Genomic DNA, 20,254 nt, shown 5'->3' on the forward strand with positions numbered 1-20,254 from the left:
CCAAGTAGACCTCGAACCCAGTAGAATCTTGGCTCCACCCTTCTCTGCTGTGTGAGCCTAGACAGATTAGCCTCTGCACCTCAGTTTACTTATCTGGAAAAGGGTGTGTCACCTGCCACATGGGATGGTGGCAAGGGTTGAATGAGGTGCTGTAGGTGAAATACCAGCTTCTAATGGGCACTAAGTAAAGACTGATCCTCATCCCCTTTCCTGTCTGATGACTGATGTGCTCTCTCATCTGCATCTGAGCCACAACCAACCAGTCCTGGGGCAGAAAGAGGGTCATGTTGACCAAGAGAAGACAGAGGATGCAGTCCTGGCCTTGCCCATGGGTAACCATCGGCAGCCTGCTCCAGGGAGCTCAGCCTGGGGACCTACCTTGTCCCTGTCTGCCATCTCTTTGGTGCTGCTGGGAAAAACCCCAGCTTGAGAAGACTTGCTGTGGCATGGGAGACCAGAGCTAGCTCCAGGCAAAAGAATGGCCATGCCCTTGGGGTGATCTGTGACAGAAGGGTACGCACGGTGCAGCAGCCCTGGCGAGAACTAACACTTGGGTACTTCAACCTGGGTCTGAGCCCGGCTCTGCCTCCAGCATGTTCTGGGACCTCAGCCCAGTATTGCTACAGGAACAGCAAAGGGGAGAGAATGGAGAGGAATTTATGGGCCCACTGTTCCAGCCTGAGACCAGAATCAAGTTTTGATAAACTAATTATTGTCCAAGAATTTTGCACGGGGCTGTGGGAACAATAGCTGATCCTATTACCCGAGTAGATCCTGGTATAGATCCATCATTCAGTCAAATATTTACTGAGTATCCATTATGGACCAAGCACTGTTCTAGGTAGATACAACAGTGAATAAAAGGTAGTCAATAGCAGTATGGAGCTTCGGGAGACAAATACTAAATAAGCACAGGAACAAGCAAGCTAGTTACAGCTGCAGTAAGACCGATGGAAAGGATTTCAACAAGCGGGCAGGGAGGGATCAGGTGGGTGCTCTGAATTGCATTTTTAAATGACCACTCTGGGTGCTTGGAGAATGAACTGCAGAGGGGCAAGGGGTTGGGCATACTGTAGCTGGGACTAGGGTGCAAAGGTGATGGGAAGTGGCCTTCCCATCAAGACGTCTGGAAGCAGAGTAAATCTCTCTTTTCTGGCTGGTTCCCACGCACCTAACAAGCCCACCTGGCCAAAGTAGCAGTAACTGTGCCCAAGAGCCAAGCACAGACTAGGTGCCCAGCTGAGGGTTGCTAAATGGCCAAATGGGCATGAGAATCTGGCCACAGGTAGGTTAGAGCAAAAGCAACTGACCGGGCCAGCCCGTGGCTCACTTGGGAGAGTGTGGTGCTGATAACACCAAGGCCATGGGTTCAGATCCCTATATAGGGATGGCTGGTTAGCTCACTTGGGAGAGCATGGTGCTGACAACACCAAGTCAAGGGTTAAGATCCCCTTACCGGTCATCTTTAAAAAAAAAAATTTTATTTTTTTTACTATGTACAAAAGCACGTTTAAAAACACTTACTAGAAGCTGGAATGAACAAATGGAAGCTGAGGGATGCAGAGCAGCCTTTGGAGTCCCACAGACCTGTCTGCTCCCGACTCCCAGCAGGCAAGATCTCTCCTCAGGGGTCTGTCCCTCATCTGTAAGGTGGAAACACCACCACCTAACTTGTAGGGTTGATGCGAGAATGAAAGGCAAAGAGCCTGGCACGGCACCTGGTGTCTCATACACATACGTGGTGAGGGGAGGAGCAGAGAGGGCCAAGTGAAAAAGGGGGACGGCCAGCCTCCCATTCTCTGACAGACTACTGAACTTGGAAAGCTGTGCACCAGGACAGATGCAAGACCAAAGGAGGAAAAACAGGAGGCTTTAGCAGCTGTAGAGGGAAGGTGTTGACATCTCTCCTCCAGCTTTATTGCTCAACACGGACTTCAGGGACTTAAAATTGTGGCTATCATTAGGCGTAACCAGTCTGGAATCTACTTAATTCCCCAACGGGGGCTGCCTGTTGAGAAAGACAGGGACCCAAGAAGCTATTTACTCAGATAATGGTTCAGGCCAGGAGAGGGGCTAAGTGGCTTTTGCTTGGTGTCCTTCTCATGCTCCTGTCATGAGACACGGGCTTAGGGAGGTGCACTTCTATCTTAGACCAGTTTCCACTCCTGCTCAAACACCACTGAAGGCACCACCCTGAAACCTGCATGGCTGCCGTGTCAGCAGCTTGTCTGGGACTGTGGCAGAGTCACTGTGAAGACACCATGAAAGGCTGTATCGGTGAAATCAAGATGTGTTTGGGCTGGAGCCAAAATTCTCCAAGGCCTTTGCATGAAATTTTAAAAAACAAAGGGCAGACAAAAATAAGTGAATACCTCATAATGTGCTTTGGTGACTCCAGCTCTGCAAACTGCAGAGAAGCAGGCCTTGGTGCCTTGTCAACACTGCATGCCCTGAGGTGTAACAATGAACACGGCTCAACCTACAAGGAGCCGCGTGAAACAGCAAGCCTGGCGCCTCGTGAGCAGCCCCGTTTTGCTGTTTACCCTGGCATCCCCTGCCCTTCTTGCTTTGCTGTCCCAGATGAAGCTGCTCCCATTGACTCCACTCCAGGAGGTTGTATAATAGCAATTCCACATACTACCATACACCTAAAGTGGTGTCTCGGAGAAAGTGGGAGACAACAGATATGCAGAAGAAATGAACTTGTGGTTTTCCCAGGGTAAGATGTAAGTGTGCCACGGTCAAGGTCTTCATCCTCCTTACACACCTGGACCTCACCTGAGACATGGAGCCTTGTTAAAGAAAAGGCGAAATCTAAATAGACTAAAACAATTCATTAATAATAAGAGAAGCTACTATTTACTTACTACACAGCAGGCAGATTATCTCATGGAAATCTTGTCACTTTCCTACCCTGCAGATACCAGTAGTTCCATTTTATAGGTGAGGGGACTGCGGAAGCACACAGGCAGTGGAGCTGAACAAAGGCGTGAGAGCCTGACCATGCTTCAACAGTGCCAGATTCACAAACATGAAGTGCACTCATGCACGTGCAGCGTGCACATTTTGCTCTGCCAGGGCCTCCAGCTGGGCCCTTGAAACAAAGGCCTTTGTCTCTCTGGTTAAGTCCAAGAATGACACTCATGCCTGCCTGTGGATGCCCGGTCAGGAGTGTGGAGTAGGGACATGAATCCCGGCTGTGGAAGTCTTCTAAAGGGGCCCAGAGGTACACCCAGTCTCAGACAGTCTGGCCTGAGGAGCAAGCCACACAAACTGGACACCCGGACAGGGGAGAGTGATGTCATGCAGAGCAGTTGGCAAAGCAGCCCATAAGGAACAAAAGAAGACAGGCATTAGCAAGCTCTTCCACCCCATGAGACCACATCTGGGTCAGCCTTTTCCTAAAGTCTGGGGAGAGTCTTGGTGCCTCACTAGAGATGGCCAGTGCCCACCAATGTGGGGGAGCAGGTCTCAGAGGCCCCTGAAGCAGCAGACACAGGAGTTCAGAACACAGCTTCAGAAGCACAAATCCCTCTGGAGCTCCTGGCTGGGTGACCTTGGGCAAGCGGTGTAAGTTCATAGTTCCTTTCTTACAGGGTTTTCAGATTAGAAATAAGAATGTGTTGGGGCTGACCCCGTGGCTCACTCGGGAGACTGCGGCGCTGGGAGTGCAGCAGCGCTCCCACCGCGGGTTCGGATCCTATATAGGGATGGCCGGTTTGCTCACTGGCTGAGCGCGGTCACAGAAAAGGACCAAAAAAAAAAAAAAAAAAAAAGAAAAAAAAGAAAAGAAATAAGAATGTGTTGAGAGCCTGGCAGAAAAGGTGCTCAGTAAATGGCAGCTACTATCATTATTCTGATCCTAAGTCTGTCCCAGGCCCTCTCTTAGCATGACAACCCTGAAGAGAAGTCACCAAAGGATTCCTAATTCATAGGTAGCATGAGAATGTCAAATACTCCCAAGGCCTTTGTTGTCAAAAAAGACTAGGACCTGCTCCACTGAGCCTTCCCTCAGTTGAAGACTAGACAATCACTGGGCTACACGTCTTTGGGTTCCAGCTCTTAATGCCAAAAAATTAAGAGTGAGGCCATGGGCTTTGTTTTGGGAAAAATCATAGCCCTCAAATGCAGTGCCTCAACTTGCTGGCCAGGAATAGACAGGCTCCGTTTAGTGCTGACAAGAGGCCTAGAGAAAGCAATTCTGATCCATCAGTCTTCCTGTGCTGACACCAGAAAGGGCTGTGCATTAAGGGAAACCCTGTGGCCAGTGTCACTACGGTTGGGTTTCAGCAGCAGTCAACACCTTCTTTTCAATGTGTATTAAGTCACTGTTTATTTCTCAAGATGTGCACACTCACGTATTCAGTTGGCCAGGACAACTCATGGCTCCTAGGTATGTACAGGTCCTTCGATGGCTTGGGTTACAGACAACTTCATAGCTAGTGCACCACACACACAAGATAAAACAGGAAGCCTAAAAACCCCAAGCCACTCCAAGAAAAACTGAGGGAGAGGAGCAGGGAGGGTAATGATGCAGCATCCCGTGGGGGAAAATCAATGCACAGGAGGGAAGAACAGAGGGATGGAAGGCCAGCCAGCTTCAGTCTTCGGCAGCACTTTCCATGTGGATGGTCAGGGGATTGAATTCAGCAGGTCCTTCAGGAAGCTCTCTGGATCAGTGATTTCTGATAAGAGACCTGGCAAACATAGCAGACACAGGATGATTAGGACTGAGTGTGCACAGCCCCCAGCCCCACTGAGTCATGACTACCGCATCCACGCGGAGAACATACTGTACCCCAACAAGCTCCAACACGGCTGCTCAGAGCTCAGCAGTGACTGGGGAGATAGTCACTGAGCAAACACCCTTGTTCTGGAAGAGAGCCCTATTCCGGAAGCAGATGCTGCTGTTGGAGTAAAGTGGCAGAAGCTAACCCCTGAGCTCCCAGAGCAGAGGTTCTAAACCTGGCTCCAAGGAGCACTGAATGGTGGTGCAAAATGCAAGGCGGTGTTCTGAAGGAAGAGTGCCAACAGCCTTCAGCATCTTCTCGGGGATCTGGGACCAAAGAAAGGTCAACAACACTGCCCTTGAGGGCTGGGAGGAGCCGAGTAGGGTAGCAGGACCCCAGGTTCTTCTGAGCTTCCACCCAACCATTAGTCCTGGATTCCTGGGCAACCTGCAAAAGCTCAGGAGCTGTTTCCTCACCTATCAAATGGACAGTGAGAAGCCCTCGCTCTTCACAGGGGGGATTAAATGAGGCCCTTCACGTGAAAGTGCGCACTACACAGAGGTCCTCAATCCCCATCAACTCCCTGGTGACCCGCCCCTCCCTCACCAAGCAGGGCACAGGAGACACTGAAGCCTCATGTTAAACAGACATGGAGCTGCTAACGGTGAAGGCCTGACAACGTCCAAACTGAAGTCGTCTCCCAAGCACCTGCGTTAATGGAAGGATGAGTAGCACAAACCGTTTCTTGTTGGCTTTGGAAGGTGTTTTTGTTCTTGCATTTGAATAGGGTGTGTCTGATGTTTTGAAATTTTCTAACAGCTTAAAAGGAGTCATAAAGTCATGCTGTAATAATCTGACCTAGGAATGGAAGGCCCTAGAGGCCCCCTGCTTGACAGGGGCTCTGGCTCTCCCCTACTGCAGGCCAGTGGTGCTGCCCCCAACTCAGGGCTGAAACAAAGCCTGAACTGAAGTAAACGCTTCCTTCCCCTGCCCACCTCCTCTTCCTCTCACTAGCTCTGACTTTCAGTCTCGTGTGACAGGCACAGGGCTCAACACTGAGGACACAGACAAATAAGACAGGCTACCTGCTCTGAGTCAGGGCTAACCTTCTGTAAAAAGCAAGGCATGTGCTAAGGTCCGACGGTGGTTAAATGGGCTGAAAAGATGCAGGTGGGAGCAGCAAAGAGTTGGGGAAGTTAAAAGAGACACGGAGGTAAGCAGTGCTAGTGTGTGACCACCCAGACAACAGAGTGAGGCCCCAGGTCAACAAAGGCCCATCCCAGTATAGAGATTCCACAGAGGCCAGTGCAAAGAACGGCCAAAGCAGCAGCCCCAGGGGCTTTTTGGAAAAGTCACTCAGTTGGCACTGAGCTGGGACGAAAGAGGAATTCACACTTAGCATCCCTCCAGACCTTTAGCAGGTCTCGTTCCCAGAGGATAAAAAGATAGAGAAAAAGTTAATGGAAGGATTCTCTTGACAGTGGAATCTGGAAGGAATTTTTTCTTGTCTTTACACTTTACAAAATTCCCATAATGAACATCAGAAAAAAGTAAGAGGGAAACAAGCTAACAAAAAAGAACCCAGCAGGTTCAGTTACCTCTGCTTTGGCTTTGTCCCTTTGTAAGGATGGCTTTGACAGGGGCTGTAATTCAGCAGCGCCCACAACCTGAGAGGGCACTGAATTTTCTAGGGGGATTTTCCCAGGCATGGGCCCAAGGCATCTCCCCCTGCTGTCACCTGATGCCTAGTTTTGAAATCCAAATTTTAACATGTTTGCAATTAGGATGACAAATTTGCTATACAAAGATTTGTACATGGGGGAAAATAATGAACTTCAATTTCACTAGCTGTGTGAGGAGGAACTGTGTGACGTCTCACAGGACAGCAGTTCAAAGTGTTACCCTATTTCCACACGCACAAATGCGCTTTGCTCTGTCTTGATATTCACCATCTACTTAAGAATCAAAGTAGAAATCTTCCACATCTCCCTGGGGGCAGCTGTGACTTAAGAGATCTCAGTCCCCAAAACGCAGGAAAAAGACAGGTGTGCTCCCATTCTCACATTAATTCTCTGAACTGTCATAAAAAGCCAGAATCAAAAAGCGACTCTACCACTCTTTGGCTATGTCCCCTTGGTCACTTACTTAATCTTGAAAGCCTTAGTTACCCCATCTGTGAAACACGGATAATCACAGTTCCTACTTCATACAGGGCTGCCTCGAGAACTGAGCTCACGTGCGATGAGCAGCACAGTGCCTGGGATGCCATGAGTGCTCAGTACCTGCAGACCTGATGGCCGCGTTACCAGCTGCTTAGCATTGACATATCTTTCCCAGGGCTTCTGGTGGTATCTGGCAGGGCAATTCCCACATGTGTTTCTTCTGATGTGTGAAGATAAAGCCATGGTCAGCCCCACAAAGGCAGACTATAAAGGTTTTGCTACAGAGAACCTTTAAAAGGTAAAACCTTGATACTGACCAGCCACATCGAGGAACTCTGAGAAGGTCTCCACTGGCATGAACTCCTCCAGGAAGGTTTTCAGAGCTTTGTCAGCAGCTTCGTAGATGGGCATGTCATTGTGGCGGATGTATTCAGCTAGAGAGCAAGACCAGCCTCCCTCTGTGTTACTGGTAGGCACCTTCTACAAGAAACAACAGAAGACAGGGACAGGGAGGAAGATTACTTAATGCTGCCTCGTCCTCTGCCTCAAGTCAGTCAGGCTGTTTCAATCCCATACACATCAAAGCTGTCCCCGAAGGATGTTTTGCCTCCAGGAATAACAAAAATTAATTTTATTCCTCATAGAGCCCCCTTATTATTCACTGTGTCACTTGAACCTACAACCTCCAACAAGTGACTACCTACACATTTCACATCTGCATTTTCCAAAGCAAAGGGAATTGTCAACATGCTTTGATTGAGCTGTTTCATTCAGATAATAAAAGGAACCACCCCAAAACACTCTGATTCTCTCAAGGCAGAGAGGAGTGTTCTATGACAAGCTGGGCTGCAGTAAGTCAGACTCGTACAGGGTGACAGAGTTTATCCAAATGGAGGGGGCCAGGGCAACAGAGGGTCACTCCAGAGGGAAGATATTCCTAGAGAAGTGGCCTTTGGAGCAGGCTTTTTTTTTTTTTTTTTTTTTTTTTTAAAAGATGACCGGTAAGGGGATCTTAACCCTTGACTTGGTGTAGTCAGCACCACACTCAGCCAGTGAGCGAACTGGCCATCCGTATATGGGATCCGAACCCGGGGCCTTGGTGTTATCAGCACCGCACTCTCCCGAGTGAGCCACGGGCCGGCCCTGGAGCAGGCTTGAGAGCAGGTGACAGGAGAGATCTTGGCCACAAATGTCCATCACAGATGTAAGGGTATAGGTTGACAGTGTAAATCCCTTCCCACAGTAGGGGCTGTTTGTTTCTCAGGAGCAAAATGGAGAAGCAGCCATCTAGATGTTGACACAGGGTCAGAGCCAAGAGCACAGACATTTTACACCCTTGCAGAAACAAGCTGGGCCTCCAACAGCTTCCTTACCTTAAACATGTTGTAAATGAGATCAACAAGGGCCCAAAAGAGAAGGGAAGAACGATAAGCAGAATAGTCCTTCACTGCCTTATCCGTCAGCCTGGAAAAGAAAATCAAATCCCATGAAGTTCCTAGGAGGTTACTTAGAACAAAACAGGACAGAGCAAAACATTTTGGGAACAGTGGAAGAGTCATAGTAATCTATGCATCACATTTCCGGCTACTTTCCTGTATTTCTGGAAAAAAGCAGCTGTGGGCAAGAAATTCTGAAGCCCTAAGACCCCAAAATTTATTCATTACAAAACCGTTCCATGAAAATTCACCTGAATCTCTTAGTACTCATCTTCTAAATGAGAGTAAAATGGAAAAACGGGGGGAGATATAAGTTGCAACCTGGCAATCAAAGGCCACTGACTTAAAGAAATGCAGAGGATTACTGTATTTCGCTTGTGTTTAGCCCCTACACAAGCTCTTAGACTCTGATGGTACCTAACAAATGACACAAGAAACAAGGTTCTACTTCAGTCTTTACATTCCCACCAGGAGAAATTTTATAGTCAGTGGACCTAAACCAGCCAAATAGTAATTTGTCAAACACACGCTATGTTAAAAAACAGCACAGTGGTGGAAAATTGGCATTGAGCAATAGCAATGTCTAGGATAAAGCATGCAACCACCTCGACACCTCCTAAATCCTGGGATAATCCCAGAGCTTTTCACCACACCCCCTTGTTTCTAATAAGTATCATCTCCACTGAAGCTAGTGACTCAGTTCAGGATTAAAGATCCATCTGTCCCTCAGAATATGGGGGGCTGTGTCTGACAACATCCACTGCCTTCTCAGTAGACACTCCTGGTTTGAGGAAGGATTACACCAGGTAAAGCCACTATGAAACACAGAAAGACCAGACTCTCCTGGGCACAGGGAGTGAAATATCGGTGCCAGGACTCAGTTCCTACCACCCAAGTTCTATAAGAGGTTTTGTTTGCAAACAGCCATCACATCTGTAATAAGTAACTAAGGCTGGATGAACCCTTGTCATGGAGTATTCTATACCGTGGCAACACACTGGAACACATCCCACGACGAAACAGACCCATATTAAAATGTTTAGTATGAAAATGCATGTGTATATGTAAGAATTGTAAAAATAAAACAAGCATAGATGTTATTTATTATAGAAGCTAAAACTATATGGGCCTCAAGTGAAGGTACTGCCGAGCATGGGACAGGCCATCAACACCTACATTTAGTAAATGTTTAATTAACTCACGAAAGTAAAGTAAAATAATAATGAAATGAGACAATTTCCTGCTTACTAAAATATGCTTCCTGTGCCCTCCCTTGGCCCCAATATCTTCCAAAGCACCCACTTTTTCCCCTGCCTACCACACATGTGGGTGCTGCAGCCTAAGGAACTATACGGCAGGCCCATGGATGAAGACAACAATCCACTTCTCCGCAATTCTGCACCCTGGCAGATAAGATAACAGATAAGGCTCTGAGGGAAGCCTAAGTCCCAGGCTTAAATAAGGGAAGCCTAAGTTCCTGGCAGAGGAACCTTTTTTTTTTTTAATGTAAAACATGCAGAAGAGGTCAGCTTCTCTAGAGATGCCTTTTTATAAATCTGCTACTGCTGCCCATGCCATAACATACAGGACTTATGTTGGGCAAAGCCTGCTGCCAGTGACACCAGGATGACACCCTCTAAATACCCTTCCAGCAATGGTCTCTCCTCCAAGGGTGTCCCAACACAGTGCAAACCCTCAGCACCTCTTCCAATCTGTTTTGTGAGCGCCTCTTAGCTCTAGACCATGACCAAGTTTAGTCCTTCTCTATGACTGCTCTGCTTTGGTAAGCAGGAATCTTGAGTGACCCGGCCCAACTTAATTATTTAAAGCTAATTAGCGAAGGTGACTAAACTGCTACACAGAAAATGGCAACTCATGAATGTAGCTCACACTAGATTTCCTAATTAAGCTGTGACTAAATCAGCTTTTCCTTAACTGCCTGGGACAGTAATGAATTCTAGTCTCCTAACTGAAAGCAAAACAGCTCCTGTGGATTTAGATTTCACACTTGCCATGGAGAGCATGTGCCCAATAAAAGGCCACTCTACTTGCTATGGACGCAGGCTGAGTCTTACTTATCGACAATTTAGTATTCTCAAGATCTAACTCTTGATTTCTAGCAGCTAGTTAACTACTAACGCTTCAGGCTCTTGGGAAACACTGGAAAGTGATATGTTTGGAAAGGGGGCAGGAGTTATGTAGGAATCGAATAAGACTAGCCCCCTCCCACTCTACACATGCAAGCTGATATTGGCCAGATTCAACAGTACAGCTTTAGCGTGATCTCTCTGAGCACGTGAGGTGCCTACAGACTAGCAACACCTGATAAACCCGAGCTGATGGAGGGAAAGATACCAGGTGTGCCAACTCAGGCACATGCTGTTTCCACTTGGTTTGTCATTATCATAGGCCTAAAAGTTCCCCCTCTGCTCTCCCTTGTTGGTCTGCAAATGTGGAAATGACCCCGTGGCTACCACGCTAAGGCAGAATCATAGGGACAGATTTTCTAATAATGAAGCAGAGGCACATTTCACTTAACGGCAGAAGCAAGCTGCCAAACCCATACCCTACTCTGTACTCCCCGAGGCAGGCAGACTTTTCAGGGCCACCACAGGCCTGAGTGGTGCACATGGAGTCCATTCCGTACACAGCAATTGAGGTGGTATCTCAAAGAGCTGGTTGTTGTTGATAAGTTTTTGTTTGCAGTTGTTTCTCTCAAGACACTCCCATCTGGCCCAACTCGCAGCACAAGTTCATAAAAACAAAGACTATTTCCTTCCTGAAATGCTGTTCTTTCTTTGGGGAGTGTCCATATGAAGCAAGTGGATCCAAAAGAAGACAGGCTCATGGAACATGGGACAGATAGGATAGGAATATAACCAAGGAGGGAGAATGACAAGCTCTTAATTACTAGAAAAGAAAATTCTCAACTGCAGCCATGCTGGAACTTACAAGTTTGTGCCAAAACCTGCTAGATTTGGAGAACCTTGTTATCTGTCTTAGCCCCTTGCCAGCCCTAATCTTCTCGTTAGTTCTATCACCCTGTGCCTGGCTGCCTTTCCTTCTTCAATTTTCTACAGCAGGTAAGCCTGGCTCCAGCTTTCTAGTGGCTGACCATAACACTAGAGTGACCATCGGCCCAGACTCTTGGTGTGAAAGACTGAGAAGGGTCAGTATCAACTGCTACGTCAAATGACCATGCCTTCACTTAGCACCTATGTACTGCTAAGCAACTTTTAAACACACCAGGAATACATAACCCAGGCAACCGCTTCCTGAAGCAGGTACTGACCTGGTGGCTCCCCCTGGAGCCACTGCCCGGGCCTGCGAGGTCACCAGCAGCCTCCTTAAGATTTCTACACGTGTGGCTCTCCACTGCTCAGGGGGCAGAACATGGAGGGCCAGGACTGTGAAATAATGGGGCCCGTCCACTTCAAAGGCACTCTCCACCCACTTCTCCTTGGGCTGCTCCAGAAAGCCTTGGAGGTTCTTCTCTTCTCGGGAGGTTGCTCGGGTTCTGGAAGAAAAGGGGCATGACAAAAGCAAGGTGAAGCAGGACACAGCAGCAGGGTGGGGGGTGGTATGTATGTGGAATCTGCTGTTTGTTGCCTTCTCGTGAACTCTGTTGAAAATGTGTGTTACTGAACACCCCCCCACTCCCACCTCCTCTCTGGCAATCCAAGCCCTTCTTCCCCTTCCAGGCCCTTCTTGGTGGCACCTACCCTGCCTCCCTTTCACACCCCCACCTCAGCTCTGACACAATTCCAAACGCACTCTGGTGTCAGGCACTTTCAAAACACTCCAACATGGAATTCTAATGACTCTGGAAGCCTGGAGAAGTGAAGTGACATGCCCAAAGTCACCAAGCTAATAGGTGATGGAGCCAAAACGTGAATCTAGATTTCCCACACTTGAGTCCATAGCCTGAATTCTCCCATACTCCACAAAGTCTTATATTTAAATGGTTTGCACTAAATGTGCATCTCATTCCTTTGCTAGGCTCCCGATTTTGATTTGTTTTCTTATGTTCTGTGTCCTCTCCTGCATTAGAACATAGCTACCTCCAGGTGGAGTGCTGCTGCTTGTTCTCACTCTTGCCTAAACAGCAATGATCACAACAAACTTTAATGCCAGGCACTGTTCTAAGTGCTTCACATGGATTATCTCATTCAATCCTCACAAGAACCCAATGAGAAAGGTTCCATTATCCCAATGTTACAGAAAAGGAAACTACAGAGGAGTATTTCTGGGGAAAGAACTGAACTGTGAACCCACAGTCTGGCTCCAGAGCCTGTCCGTCATTAACTTCCTCTTCCTGCCAACAGCAAAGCTTTGACAAGTGGTCACTAAATCAGCCCTAAGAGATCATCCAAGTCCTTCCTGGTGATATATTTCTGGCTATATTCTGCTCTCATGCCGTGAATGCTTGAGACCCTATCCTAATTCCTTGGAGGGAAAACAAACAAAACAAAACACACAACACTAGAAGCCATTAGAATCCAAGTTACCAGGTCTGTACAAGGCAATGCCACAGTCGCTGGACTGTGGGGAAGTAGGAGGGCAGAGTGCACAGACACCAGGCTTCCTTCCACTGCCTGCAAAACGGGAATGGATGGAATGGATGGATACACTTGACTTGACCTTCCAGAACCGTGGAGAAGCTGAGGCTTTTTGCCATTGCACGACCTGCTCAGGCTTGGCTCTGGCTCATGGTGGCCATGGAGTGACATACCTGCCTTCACACACAAATGTTCAATGACAGGCACCCAGCCCCCTGTGATCAAGCTCACACCAATGTCAAATAGCCAGCTAGGGAAGCAGTCGCAGCTGAGAAACAGTGCCTCTGCATGAAGCTTACTGTTTAGTCTTTGACTGACCAAGGTAAGTGTGAGTGAGCCAACTCCCTCTCCAAGGAAAGGACCTCAGCATGAATGATGAATGTCTGGCACTTGAGCAGCACAGTGACTCCTGAAGTCACCAGCTGTACTCCAGCTGGGTGAATCACAAAACTTTTTTCCTCACTGGGTCTGCTTTTCTCCCTGGAGAATGGAGCACTCCACTCTACCTCACAGCTGCCAAAAGACAGGTCTCTGCAGATACCAAGGGCTCTGTCAAGGGCCCCAAGAACACTGGTAATCAGCACTGCTCAGACCCGAAGCAGAGTCTGAACAGTGGGACATGTGTGCCGTCAATGCTGCCAGGGGCTGCTTCTGACTGTGTGAGGTGCTCAGCAGATGACGCAATGCACTCAGATGGAGACCTGCCCCTGCGTGTTTACAAGGAAGCCTGCGGTCTCCAGGTCACCTTTTATCTCACAAGGAAATGAGAGGGAAGGAGAAAATAACTGTTGAGAGAGGACCAGAAAGGACAAGAGACAGATTGTCCTGCTGCCTAATCTGCACCACAGCTGCCTCGGGGGGACTGTGCACAGCCTTTCAACAGGCTGCCAGCTGTCTGCCCAACAGAGTTGTCATACTCTGGGTAGGGGATGGAGCCACCAAGTATGAAACCATTTAAATAAAATCCACGAGCTAAGAAGAATATTCTCTACCCGCCTAAGTGCTTCTTTAAAATTACACTTCTAGGTATCAACCTAACTGTTCCATAATGTGCATATGGATAAAAATACAAATCTATTTTTTTTCTGGCCGCCTTCCTTCTCAGTTGACTTTCCCAGAAAATCTTCAACATTTCCCTTCCCCTCACGCTTGCCAGAAACATTACTTACTGGAGAGACAACAGATATAACAAATCCAGATCTCCACTTATGAAACAAGTCCTTAGTTCTTATGCATCCCCTTAGTGGGGAACCTTCACCTGGAACAACTCATCTGCCCTTGACCAATGACTGAGATCCAGCTCCAACCTATGGCCTCCCCCATTCAATCGAATGGTCTGAAACTAGAAGAAGTAGCGGCTACACTGAAGTAGAGGCTTCAATGGCCTGGTTTCTCCCATTTCCTGTTCCCCTGTGAACTGAAGGTCAGTCCACCGATGCAGCCTTGGGCTGCCCATGGTGGGAGATAAGACAGTTTGGGAAAGGAAATCACCCTTGCTGCCTTATTCTGTGTGACCCAAAAAGCCAGCTGAACATCGCTACCCCAGTAAAAGTTGCCTTAGATCACACACTGGCCTTGGAACTAACCAGGGAGGAGATGGAAAAGCCAGGGGATCTTACTGGGCAGAGGAATGTAGGGTGAGTCAGCCAAGATGCCACCCACTGGGGCCCAGGATACTGACGTGTTCAGGACGTAAAGCACAGTGTGGATGATGTATGGGATCAGGTGGATGTTGCTCTCCCGGCCACCCCCGCCAGTGTCCGCACTGAACGACTGCTCCATGGCAAAGCGCAGGAAGAGCAGTTTGATGTCATGGATGTTGAGCTGGTACGTGGGCTCCCGCTGGCCTGTACATTCCTGGAGGTAAGTGTTATGCCTAGGGAGAAATAACAAATGCTGAAATGAGAGTGAGTTTCCTGGTAAAAACCCACTTTGGAAGACAGAATCCCCCTCCGCCAGCACCCGGCCTAACGGCTGCAAAGGTTAACGAGTAGACAGAAGGATGAAAGGAGAGGTGAGAACAAGGGCTGGGGCCAGGAAAAAGACAAGACTTAGGACATTTTCATTTCTGCTCTGACTAAATGTGACACTCTCCAAGTTTTGATGAGAATCCACCACTTTTGGGGGATCATTTTTTGATGGAAAAATGTAATGGGACACATCATGGCCACATCTGGAAATACATTTTGGAAGAAGAAATGTAGAACTTATCCATTCTGACTGACAGGGTGACCTACCCATAAGAATGATCTCTTCAGGAACACTTACTCTATTTTATGGAATGAAATGTTGCCCAATTCTAGAATCACAATAAAGCTAATTGAGATCTTTTTTTAAAAAAATCTCTCCAGCCTCCAAATACAAGTTTTTTTCTCTGTCAATACACATTCCTATCTATCTGGGCTCTGTCCCTGATTAACTGGGTAAGTTACTCAACCTCTCTGTGTCTTCATGTCTTCACCTATAGAATGTGTATAATAACAACGCATGGTAAGTATTTAAATATGTTGCCCATTATTACCAGCAGGTGCCTATTTTATTGTTAAGTACCTTTTCTCCCCTGAGCTTTAACATAGGACTTGGGATGGGGCACAACTCCAAAAGGCATCAGCAAGGCATGAGGACCTCAGAGAAGCTTTACAGCTATTCTAAACTAGATTTTAGGACCAAGGAGGCCTTTAAAGGAGCCCAATATCACCCCTGCCACTAAGCCATTTCGTTATTCAAACCTCAGAGCCACAGACCATAGACATGAATCTGGGAAATTCTGGCCTCAAGTACCAAGTCAGGGGTCCTGTGTCTTATGCCATAAGATCAACAAAGGAGGAAAGGTAGCATGTAACCAGAAATTTTACATAGTACCCCGGAAGCTGAGGGTGCCGGTTTCCCTCACTCTGTGGATGGGCCACGTCAGGTTATCATTTTAGTAAGCTCCCCCTCACCCCGTCTGCTCTGGACAGTTCCCCAGTCAGAAGCAAAGAGAGACATGGATTCCCAATGAAGGTGAAAGGAAATGGTGTCAGCAGGCACTGGGCTGATAGCTGATCTTTCCCCATCTCCTAGGAATCCCCTCCTTTCTACCTTGGAAAATGCTCTACACTCACCTGGCCAAGCAAGTAGCAAAAGCTGATTCTGGGACATGGGGTCCCCAGACTGGAAGGAGCCCATTGCATTTGGTGTTGGCATTCTGCAGGGCAGCACTTTCCCACTCTTCCCGGCCTCGAGCCAACCTGGATGGGAAGGAGAGTAGGGACAAGTGACTGCTGGAGTTAATTGGCAACCAGGCACCTGCATGAGTGGGGTGAGGGGAGGGTGTGGAAGGAAATTAGCCCATGCTCCTGAACTTACAGAGAGAATGAGGCATTTCTGATTCTCTTCACTGATTCAGGTAAGCAAGATTGCTATCACCAGCCTTGGGCCAAAGCATATTTTCCCCATACGGCAAGAATAGCTTGTGGGCCTATATGTTTTAAGGGCTGGCAGGCCCACCTCCTCCAAATCCAGAGGCCCACTCCTCCACTCTTGCCCAAGGCCCACTCCTCTGAGTAACATAAGTCTAGAGCTGAAGTGCAGATGAGGAGAGGGAAGGTATGGGCAGGCCTACGGAAGGAGCCATGCCACAAGAGCCAGGGCCTACCTGACGGCAGCCAGGTGGCAATCGTAGTGCACAATGTTGAAGTGGGATACAGTGCTGTAGCCCTGCTGTTTCCGGGGCTTATTCTCCATCTCCTCCAAGGCTACCCGCTTGGTAAAGGTATAAATGCCTAGGACCTTTGTGGGCTGCAAAGACAACAACATAAAAAGGCTGAGAGGTGAGGAGAAACTCCAAGTCAGGCTTTGGAAGGTGAAGCAGAAAAAGAGGGAACTGAGTATCCACCTTCCCAGGCAATGCTTTGGGATTCTGGTTGCTTTAACTGGGGAAGTGTTCAGGGAGTAGGTGATGGGCAGTCCCTCAGTCAAATGGTTATACACTTGGCTGGGCACAGTAATGAGGAGTGCAGGAGCAATCAACAAGAGGGTGCCATGCAGATGGAGAAAGACATGTACACCTAAGCCACCTTTCCTTTCTTTGTGAAGAGGAACAAGAAAAGGCCTTCGTGATGAGTCAATTTGCTTTTCCAACTTGTCAGGCAGCTCTGAGGAGCCTGCATTACAGCAGGACTAACACAGCTGGTGGCCCAGGGCACTGTTCTTCCATAGCCTGGGTGTGAGGAGCAAATTCAAACTGGAGAGGAAGAGGCCACCCCTGAGACCTTCAGGGGAGCAAACAGGTCACTTGCTGTTCTGCTGCTTTCCAGTATAATCTAGTATGGATGAGCCTAGAAAGTCAGGGTTCTGACCTTCTCTCCAGTTATCCTGAATGAAAGCAGCATTGTATGTTTTTTTAAAGCCCCCATTCGGAGTCAGAGAAGCCCAGGCTGAAATTCTGGCTTTGCCATCTGACTTTGTTTTCTTACCCATAGTTGGTGCTTTTTTACAGGCTTAAAGATAAAATTATCCAGTTTACATAAAGTTCTGAGCATGAGGCCTAACAGAGAAGGAATACAACGAGTGCCATTTGTCAGTGATGAAGATGATGATGACGATGATAGCTAATGTTCAAATCAGTTTGTCTTTCTGCCTTGAAAGAGAACAGCTGATCCTTTTGTCAGTCTCTCAAGAGGCAAACCTTGACCCTGGTCTAAGAACAAACTGGCCTGCAGGTGAAGGATGTCACCTGGAACAAGGGCCAGGCTATTCCACCAAAGCCCAGGCCAAGCAGCTGTACCTGGAACTTGTATCCCTCCCTGCAGATGCAGCACGTGAGGCCTGGCTCCTCGATCAGCTCTTCCATCTGCTTCAGGAGCGCCGTCTTGGTCACGACCTGGCCCTTTTCATTTGTCTGTACAGGAACCCAGGTGGCATGTGAGAAAGGGATTTCCACACTGCCTCCCACCCCAGCTTAGGAATGCTCAAGAACAGGGCTAACCTCCCACATACTCTAAAAAGACATCGAGAGGAAAGCCCTCTTCGAATGAGGGTAAAAACCCAGATTCTTCTGCTATTCTCCTCTTCTTACAGGAATCACTGAAGCAGAGGAAACCATCCAGCTGGAACCCTGGCAAGTCGCCACTTGCCACCAAAAAAAGTCCCCTTTCTTTGTGCCAGTAATACCAAGTCTCAGCTGCCAACATCTGTTGCATTATGATTTATTTACTGTTCCCATGTGAGTCTTAAAACTGCTGACACTCAAGTTTGCTGGTTTGGGGAAGGCGCATGTAAGACAACTGCTTCCTCCAGGGCGGGACAGTGACACAGAGCCCTTTGTGTCAAACAGACCCAGACTCAAAATCCTGTCAACTGCTTATTAGTTATGTGCCTTGGCCTATTTACTTTACCTCTTAGTCTCAGTTACTGCATCCGGAAAATGGGAACAATAATGTCATCCTCATAGAAGCACTTGAGGGCTTAAATAAAATCCTACATGTAAGGTGCTTAAGCACAGTGCCTGGCATATAGCAAATCCTCCATAAATAATGGTTATTATCACTAGTTTTACTGTTTTTGTGAACTTGCTAAGTCATTTAACCCCTGAGTCTCAGCTATATAGCAGAACAATAATAGTCTCACCTCTGAGAGTGTCTAGCACACCTCGTTCCTTCTTCTCCATCTGCCCATCCTTCACCTTCACTGTCCTCAACCCCAGCTCTAGCCCAAAGCACAGATGGCTATCCCATGGCCAAATCCTCATCAACAGTGTGAGCAAGGTGGGCCTGGGAGGTGACTTTACCGTCATGCCCAGGGTGCCCAGAGCCTTCTGCCTCATGGCCATTGCCATGCGCTTCTTCTCAGCCCGTGTCTCCCTGCGGGCTGCGTCAATCTTCTTGTTCACATCCGGGTGTTCCCGCAGTGCCTCCAACAGGTTCTCTGCCAAGGTCCCAATGCCCTCATCACTGGATACCTGCTCCAGTTTATGCAGGTTTGTGATTGAGTCAGTTCCGATCAGAACCTGCCAATAAGAGACCAGAGAGATGCATGCCTCCAATCACGTAGGCCAGCCTTCTTCCCAGGACCTTAAAGGTTTAGAAAATCAACTAAATGTGCATAATCTTATGTCATTTGCTCAGCTGCAATCAGATCCTTTGACTCTACACTCTGAAAGATACAGACAAATGGAAGAGGGTTTGGCTCTGCCACTGACTTTGACCAGTTATTGTGCTCTTTAGCTACAGTATTCTCATCTATAAAATGGGGACAGTGCCAGGATTGCAGTAACGATTAAAAATTAGGTGACATATGTAAAGCATCCAGCACGATGGAAGTAGAAAGAGGCCAGGAGAAAACACCCTTACCCTTGGTAAGACAGAAGCAGCCATGACGAAGCTTGAGTGGTGAACTCACCAGACAGAGCAGGCCCTGGATGTTCATAAGGGACTGCCCTAAGTTCTTCATCTAGGAGCCTTCTGGGTCCACCAAACTGGGAGCACAGTTCTCAATCTAGGGATACTAAAGGTACAACTACTACAAGTAGGAATGGAGATTTTTTTTTTTTTAAACTTTCTAAAGATAGATATCAACAAGAAACCCCTGTGCTTGAAAAGTTTGGCAGTCACCGCCCTAGGTCCCCAAGGCATGAAGCCAGGGGAAGCCGAACCCAGCCGCAACCAGGTAAAGAGCACATCAGAAACACCATTTCCACGCAGGTAGCCCTCCATAGCCACCGCAATTGCTACGGCTGCCGCAAAAGCAGCTAGTCTCTATAGCAGCAGTCACAGCCACCATGTAGATAGCACACCAGACTCTCAACTGCATTGACACGAGGAGAGGTACCAGCGAAGAACAAAAAAAAAAGGAAGAGGTCCTCTCTCTCCACAAAGCACACTCCAGAGTAATAGAAGAAGCACCTGCTTTACAATAACAGGGGAGGACTTGATCACAACTGTCTCAGTACTGGACAGATCATCTAGGAAACAAGCGAACAGAGGAACAGTTAATCTATCAGATAGAAAGAACAAATCTATGGTTATTAGAGGGGGGAGGGGGAAAGGGGAGGGAGAGATTGGATAAGGGGCATAAAGAATAAGTATGATGTGTAATAATGAATATGCTAATAAAAAATAAATGTTTAAAAAAGAAAAGGTTGACAGTCCCTGCACTATAGCAACACACTATCAACAGGAATGGGAGAACGTCAGAACACTGAAGGCAGGTATAGTCCGAAAAAGCCATCCAGGTGAGCTCGCTGAGAAATATCACTGCATCCCCAAAATCACCACCACCTCTGTCACAAGTGAACCAACACCAATCACTACGTATTTGACAATAAATTGAAAACAAAGCCAACTTGCAATGCAAAAGCTCAGCACTCAACTCAGGTCACTCACTAG

At 47.8% G+C, this 20,254-nt stretch overlaps 1 protein-coding gene across 5 annotated transcripts in view; it reads right to left on the minus strand.

Annotated features, from left to right (window-relative positions):
• Window positions 1-4,304: 4,304 nt before the first annotated feature.
• UBR4 (ubiquitin protein ligase E3 component n-recognin 4) overlaps window positions 4,305-20,254 on the minus strand; it is a 128,249-nt gene continuing 112,299 nt past the window's right edge. For all 5 annotated transcript variants that reach the window (XM_063105281.1, XM_063105279.1, XM_063105278.1 and 2 more), the window contains 9 exons: window positions 18,658-18,876; window positions 17,656-17,769; window positions 16,525-16,667; window positions 15,992-16,117; window positions 14,569-14,763; window positions 11,621-11,845; window positions 8,266-8,356; window positions 7,210-7,372; window positions 4,305-4,697 (listed from right to left, as the gene is read on the minus strand). In XM_063105281.1, coding sequence (XP_062961351.1) covers window positions 4,633-4,697; window positions 7,210-7,372; window positions 8,266-8,356; window positions 11,621-11,845; window positions 14,569-14,763; window positions 15,992-16,117; window positions 16,525-16,667; window positions 17,656-17,769; window positions 18,658-18,876 — 1,341 coding nt within the window. In that variant the 3' untranslated portion in view covers window positions 4,305-4,632. The remainder of the gene's footprint in view (window positions 4,698-7,209; window positions 7,373-8,265; window positions 8,357-11,620; window positions 11,846-14,568; window positions 14,764-15,991; window positions 16,118-16,524; window positions 16,668-17,655; window positions 17,770-18,657; window positions 18,877-20,254) is intronic.

This window comes from Cynocephalus volans, chromosome 8 (genome assembly GCF_027409185.1).
Source record: "Cynocephalus volans isolate mCynVol1 chromosome 8, mCynVol1.pri, whole genome shotgun sequence".
Lineage (NCBI taxonomy): Eukaryota > Metazoa > Chordata > Mammalia > Dermoptera > Cynocephalidae > Cynocephalus > Cynocephalus volans.